This window comes from Drosophila tropicalis, unplaced genomic scaffold, assembly GCF_018151085.1.
Source record: "Drosophila tropicalis isolate 14030-0801.00 unplaced genomic scaffold, ASM1815108v1 contig_579, whole genome shotgun sequence".
Classification (NCBI taxonomy): Eukaryota; Metazoa; Arthropoda; class Insecta; order Diptera; family Drosophilidae; genus Drosophila; species Drosophila tropicalis.
Genome location: NW_027173055.1, coordinates 1 through 7,341, shown reverse-complemented (window position 1 = coordinate 7,341; position 7,341 = coordinate 1). Strand labels below are relative to the sequence as shown.

Sequence of the window (7,341 nt, the reverse complement as noted above, 5' to 3'; positions counted from 1 at the left end):
AATTAACTTGTTCCCTGTATTGAGAAATCTTATATCACGCAAGTCAGGATATGCTTTAAGAGTAAATTTTGATTATATAATGGACACATTCCAAAACATTAACATTAACTGCTTAGCTTTATGTAGCAACGTAATACTTACGGATCTCAAGCTATAATATACAGACTGTTTTTCTTAGATTCAGGTTACTCGCTGGACCGTTGACAAAATGAAAACCAGTCAGCATTTTTAGGCCATGCAACTAACCCGAAATCCGTTAGAAAGAAGATAACAACTTTTGGTAAAAATTGTCCTTTTCCAATGCTAATTGATACAAATGCTTTATTTTATTTATAGTCCAATTATTTGATACTTTTTTAGATATACTCAAAATAATATATCACTGGTTCAACATTCAAGTCCGCTTAAAACCCATTCCATTAGTTTGCCAATTAAATTACTTAAGCATTTCTTTAGTTTCGCTCTAAATTGCAGTACTTTTCAATGCTCATCCTACTTATATTTCAACTATCGCTACGTCTCATCTCACTTAGTTCTACTGCTTTGCCTACTTAGTAAAGAATTTGCATTTCTCTAGATTCCACCGCACCTCCCACGCCCAAAGGCATAGACAATGATGACGGCGACGTCATGGACCATTAACATTTCTTCTTTTCTTTCCTCAGAGCAGTGCATTTGAAATGTGTTTATTGGAAGGATGAGAGGAGCTGCAAGTTAGAAATGTTTTAGCTCTCCTTTAACATTCAATCGCTTGAATTGTTATCCTTGGGGTGTGCTTTGCCACCAAGTCTCCCAGCCATCTGTATGAAAATGCATAATTTAATTTTTATTAAATTCTTCAGTGTAATGCGTTTTATTTGGTTTTAATTCTCTCCATTCTCCGTCTTATTCTTTTTACAATTCTTCTTTAGTTTTTCTCATTATTTTATTATCATACTGCATTTCCATTTTCCATTTGTTTTTCTCTTTTTGTTGTTGTTGTTGTTTTGTTATTCTGTACTTAGAATTTATGAATTACAACTAAGTTAGATGCCGTATTCTTCCATTTCTTTCAATCTCTATCCCACATTTTGTTAGTAATACTCTGTGTTTGTTTCTTCGTTTTTTCAAATGGTTTATTGCCGTTTTAATAGCATTTTGTTTGTATTCATATTAATATTCATATTCATATTAAATGTATTCATAAATGGTATATTTCTTGCATTTACCTAAGGACTAACTTATTCTAAAACTTTTCTTTAATATTATACAGCTAAAAGTATTTATATGTTTTGTTTTTCTTTCTTGTTGTAATTTGTTGTTTTTGTTGTTGTTGTTGTGATACAATATTTAAAATTACTTTAGTTAAACAGTTTTCCTTTTGCTATGCTAAAATGTTTTTGTTTTCATTATTTCTGCTATTTTTTAATGCCTTTTGGTGTGGGTGCATATGTTTTTTAGTTTTTGGTTTGTTTTATTTTTTATGTTTTTGTTTTTTTTTATTTCTTTTTTTTTTGTTTTCTGCCAACAAACTCACTTGGTGAAATTAAAACATAAACATTTTAATTCTTAATTAAGTTGTTTGTGTTGGGTTTTTGTTTTTCTCGGTTTTTGATTTTTACAACTAATGATTTCTTTATGCAATTTACATATATACCATAGAGTGCTTAAATGATTGCTTCTGCCTATGCAGTAACTCAGTTTTTTCCATCTATTGCTAATTGTTGATTTCTCTTACATACTTCTAGCTTGCTTTTCACCTTCTTTCAAGTTTTTCAATTGCTTATATTTACATGAAAACAGTTTTTCTCTACATCTGCACGAGATCCTCCTCTCCACACATTTTACATGAACTTAAAACATATTGTTCTTACATTAGTGCTAGTATCTAGTTTAATTAATACTCTAAATCTATGTTATTTGCCATATCTACTTGTTGTTGTATGTTAGCCGGAAACTCTTGTTCTCGAATGTCCGTTGTTACTTTCATTCACTTTTATAACATTAAAATCAAAAATTTACTCAAGTCTTTGTTGTAAATTATTTAAATGCAAATAGTAAAGAAACAAAAGACAAAACCCCAACCGTTCGAAAGTGGAGCGCATAACTAGGAGGGGGAATGCCCAGCCACTCGCAATATTTGGGCGGAACTCTTTACTAGCCCTTGGCAAGTGAGAGAGTCAACCTAGTAGGAGAAGGCCACTTGAACTAGGCCAGATCTGGGAGGAGTTCTTTGTGTCAGCGAGCAGGTGTCGTAATGGCGAAAACACATGCCACTTGAATCCTAAAGAGCAGCATCACTGGCCCATAGGCGTGGCGGGAAGAGGCGGGGGCGTTGACACTGAGAATGAGGTTTGGGGCCGGGTCGAGTCAATTGTCAACTAACAACGCCGCCGAGAGCAACTCAATCGGCGAACAAACAAACAGAAAAAAAAATATACTTAGCAAAACCCACACACACACACACACAGCATACACACAAGTACAAATAGGCCCAAGATTTCCTTTTTTGCCTTACAGCTTTCTTCTAGAAAAAAAAAGACTTTTTTTTTTCTTTTCTTTTTGTTTCTTGCCTTTTTTATGGTCTGCGCCCAAGCAAAGACGCTGAAAAGTTTATATTAAATGAAAAACTTTTTCAATTACATCAACGGAAATAAAATGCTGCCAGCTTGCCACTTGAGGCACGCATTCTAGGAGGCTCGAGAAGGAAAAAAAATGTGAAACACTGCTAGAAAATGAAAGGGGCAAGGCATAAGAAGAGATGGGGGGTGCGAGAACCCACAGTGGGGAAGAGACCAGAAACAACAAACAGGAGAAAAGAGCCTTTTGTTTAGCGACGCGTCTTTGTTTTTTGGCTTTTATTAGGTTAGGCCCCCCCAACGACTGGCCGATGACGACGACGACGACGACAACAACGGCGGCTACGACTATTGTTTTTCACTCTTCTACTCTTTCCCACAAAACAGCGTACAAAGTGTACAATTGTTTTCCAATGAAGCTTGAGATTTGTGCCTTGAAATGTTTACTGGGAAACTAGAAACCAGATCACTATTTTGATGAAGTAGCGTTCCAAGTGAAACTAATTTCAGAATTTGTCTAAAGCAAATTGAACTCTCTAATCAGTTAGTGGGCAATTCGGACATACTGCCGCCTGGGAAATGTGCTTAGAGAAGGAAGAAAGGTTACTAAATTGAACAAGAGTATTTTCTATTCGTATATATGAAAATTTCCTGTTTATAAAGTTGTGTGTTCCATCTTGTTGCCCCTTTTTTCTTTTGTTATCTTCCACTTCCACCAATTATTGGGTTTCACTTTGGTCTACCTTTTGTTAGTCTGTTTGTTTGCTTGTTTATTGGAGCAGTGAAACAAAGAAATACTCACTTTAACATACCCACACACATACACACACACACACACGTACGCACACAAACAATAAATGAATCTAAGTCTAGTATGTCATCAGCTGAGCCAATTTACAGAGCCACTGAATCATCTAAGGCAGCATCAACCTGGTCCTGACTATTGTTGTTAGGTCCTTGTCATATATCGCTAGTCTCCTGGCCATCTCCCACATAACCCTCGTCAGGACTATCGGCCAAAGGGCCATTCAGTTGCTTCAGTTTGGAGGAGTCACCATTTGCAGTTGTATGCTGCTCGTCCGTGGTATTAGATGTGGTGGATCCCGCTGTAGCTGTCGCTGCCGCTGCTTCCGCTTCGTCGATTCTAGGCTTGGGTGAAGTGCTGGCTGCTGCCGCCTCTGTTTCATCCAGTTCGGGTATGGTGCTGGAGCCAGTTGATGGAGGTGGAGGTGGAGCTGTCAGCTGGGTGGGTGATTGGCCAGCCGTTGCCTGGGTGGTGGGTGATTGAACAAAGCGCATGGGCTGAGCATGATACCCTGGCAAACAGCTGGGCCACTGATGGAAAGGAGCAGGCAAGGCTTGAAGATCGCTAGTTTTGTAACCTTCTGGTGGAGAGGGGAATTGCTGTTGCAATTGAAGTTGTTGCTGTTGTTGTTGGGGATAGCCCTCGGCGGTGAAGCGGACATTGGGCAACTGATATTTCTCATAGCTCACAGGGGGTGCGGCCCTTTGGATGAACTCCGCTTCAAGACTATAACGTAGACTGGAGTTCGGCGGGATGGCTCCTTGGAATTGCTGATGCTTCTGCAAGCGATTGTGGGGCAGTGTTCGATAAAAATTCGTATTTGGTGGCAGCTGTTGTTGCTGCAACTGCTGTTGGTGCTGCTGTTGCTGCTGTTGTTGTTGCTGCTGCTGCTGAGGCGTCTGCTGTATCAAATGGGCACTGCTATAGTCATAGGCGAAGCCATCTTGACCCAAGAAACACACAGGCTTCAAATGAACATCCACCTGATGAGGGGAGGCAGCACCAGAGGCGGCAGCAAGCGATTTCAGCTGCATACCCCTAGGCAATGTGGTCATGGCCTGAGTGAAACGTCCCATGAGAGGATGATGCGGCTGAGCTGGATGCAGCTGATAGCAGCCTTCGTATTGGCCGCAATCACTCGAGGTCTCATAGACATCTGCTGCATCCAAAGAGACAGCAGTCTTTAGTTTATGCTTGACACTTTCCGCATCATTGACCAGATCTGGATTCTTTTCTTGGTAATTTCGCAATGAGGCCGGGGGCGAGCAATATGCCGAAGCGTTGCCAATTAGTAAAGGTGGGGAACCAGCTCCTCCGTTGCCCATGAGATTTACATTCAATTGTAGTTGTTGTGGTTGATTAGAGGCAGGATTGGGTGTGGCATAGAGCAGAAGATTCTGCTTCATCTGTCCACCGAGTATAATTCCACCACCTGCACCGCCATTAGTGACCTTGGTTGGGGTCAAAGTGTCGGCCAGCAGAAGACCCGCATTGCCATTGAGACTCTCGGAGTTGTCATTTAATATCGAAGCGCACTTCATCATACCCAGACCGGTGTCTTGTGAACTAGTTGTATTGGAATCTGATCCACCTCCAGCTATGCTTGTGACCTGATCACATTTCTTGCCCTGCTTGGCCGGCTCTGAGGTGCGTTTACACTTGACCACAATAGTACAGAGGAGGACCACAAAGATGATGCCGCCACCCGCACTGCTGGCCACAATATAATTCATGTAGTCTCTGGGAAAGGACACCTCATTGACCACTGGAGGTTCCTTAATGATCACCCTTAATGTGTAGTTACTAAATGTGGTTCCAGCTATGTTTTGACCCACACACGAAAAGGTGCCGTTGTCTTCGGCTCCCACATTATAGATGAAGATCTCACTGCGCTTCTGCCCTCACTCACCTCGGTGTAGCTGGACTGAGGACTCACCTCGGGCAGACAGGCCAATTGGGGCCGCTGCAATTGCTTGATCACTTGGCCCTTCAGTCTCGCCGGCTCCATGCACTTGGGCTCCTCGGCCAATGGAATATTATAATTAGTTAGCCATGAATGGACATCCAGCAAACGACAATCACAATTCCAGCGATTGCTGTGCAGGCTAATGCCATGCAGAGACTTGGACCTGGATAAAGCTAATGCGGTTGCCATCCAAACGCAACCACTCTAAGTTATCCATTCCCACAAATGCCTCGTTCTCGATGCGCTCCACCTGACAATTGGACAACTCCAGGGTAGTCAGAAATGACAAGTGGCGAAATGCTGAAGTTTTGAGCTCTCTGATGGGATTACCACTTAACGAGAGACGCATCAGGGAACTGTAGTCCTGAAATGTTTCGCTCGGCACATGCTGCAGAGCATTTTCACTGAGATCAAGTTCCAGAAGATTTGTAAGACCTCGAAAGGCCTTCTCGTGGATGCGTATCAATTGATTGCGCGACAAATGGATCTTTTGCAGATTGAGTAAGTCCATGCGTAGAAATCTCTCCGATTGCAGAACCTGCAAGGAATTGCCACTAAAGTTGAGAACCTGTGTGCCAGGATCCATGCCCTCTGGTATGGTCGATAATTGCTGGCCACCGCACTCGACTGTCTGCTTGCCGCCCTTCCACTTACAAACGCACACCTCTGGGGGGCAGGCCAGGCCAGGGCAGACCAAATATACCAAAGGTAAGAGCACTACAACAAGTTGTTTTAAGCCCAGCATGGTTAAGAATATTCTTTTGCCTTTTAAATGAATCGTTCCTTTTTTTTTTTGTTGTTGTTTTGTTTTGTGAGATAACCTAGACCCTCTTCTTCTGGTGCCTTCGGTCACGTTTGCATGTCAAAATTATAGAATTTTTTTCCTTTTTCAACAACAACTTCCTTTCCTTCGTTTTGGGTTCTTCCGCTGCTACTTATTATTATTATTTTTACGTTGATCGGCCACAGACGAGAGGAGAGGTACTCTTCTTGCTTGTCACGTTCCCTTTAGTCAAGTGTCAGGCCATAAAAATGCCTGTTCCCATGGCCATAAAATGCCCGTTGTGGGCCAGCCATTATTATCAAAGTCCTGCTGCTGCTGCTGCTGTTACTCATCATCATTGTGCTATTGTTGCTGTTGTTGTTGTTTTTTGTCATGGCTGCGCCACATCTCCCACTTCTTGTTCTTTTGTATTAATTTCATAAAAATGCCAAGAGCTTGATTCTTTTCGTTTTTTTTCTTTTTGCTGCGGCTGCTTGACAGTGCCTAGAAGTAGGCAATGCTTTTGTTAATGTCGCCTCTTGCGGCTTAATCCTCTCTGGCAGACATGGCAAAGAAAAAAGGCTTATGTCCTTAATGAAATTATAACATAATGCATTTGATGCCTCAAACGATGCTGATGATGATGATGATGTCGCTATTTCCGATGGACATTTTGTTGTGATATTCAGAGTTTATTCTGCAAATAAAAGAAAGTAAAGAAAATTTAATGATTAGTAGGTATCCCAATACACATACAAATACATACATACATATAGAATAGCTAACTAGGATCATAACTTTTCCCACCACTTGCAAAATCTGAGCTACAATTACAAGCTAAGCACTAAACATTTGACTAAAAAAATAACCGCCTCACATGAATGACCAATAGACAAAACATTTGGCCAAGATTAATGTTTGGTTATTAATGATGTCCCATGCCGAACAGAGAATAGAGCACCAAGAGTAGAAGGAGCCCAGAGTTGAGGTCCATGATGGCAACAAAATCAAGTCAATTTGTTTGCCCATGACTAGAATAAGTATCCACTTACATAAGAATTTGCATGAGAATGGCCAAGTGGATGGTAGGACTAATACAGCTCGTCTTTTGTTTTCGCCTTCGTTTGTTTTATTACACAATTGCCCTTGTTTTTCCTTCCGACCAGACATTGCATTTAGCTTAATTTTCATGTAATTTATTTCGTACTTACCTCAAGTTTCAGTCATGGGCAATATGTTGCATGATTTA

General features: G+C 41.0%; 1 protein-coding gene across 1 annotated transcript; it reads right to left on the bottom strand.

Moving 5' to 3' along the window:
- Positions 1-1,813: 1,813 nt before the first annotated feature.
- LOC137575641 (uncharacterized) lies at positions 1,814-6,750 on the bottom strand. Its single transcript, XM_068288276.1, is given in 3 exon segments — positions 1,814-5,260; positions 5,263-5,492; positions 5,494-6,750. Coding segments are annotated over 3 exon segments (2,553 nt in total). The 5' UTR covers positions 6,075-6,750; the 3' UTR covers positions 1,814-3,518.
- Between the last annotated feature and the right edge of the window lie 591 nt (positions 6,751-7,341).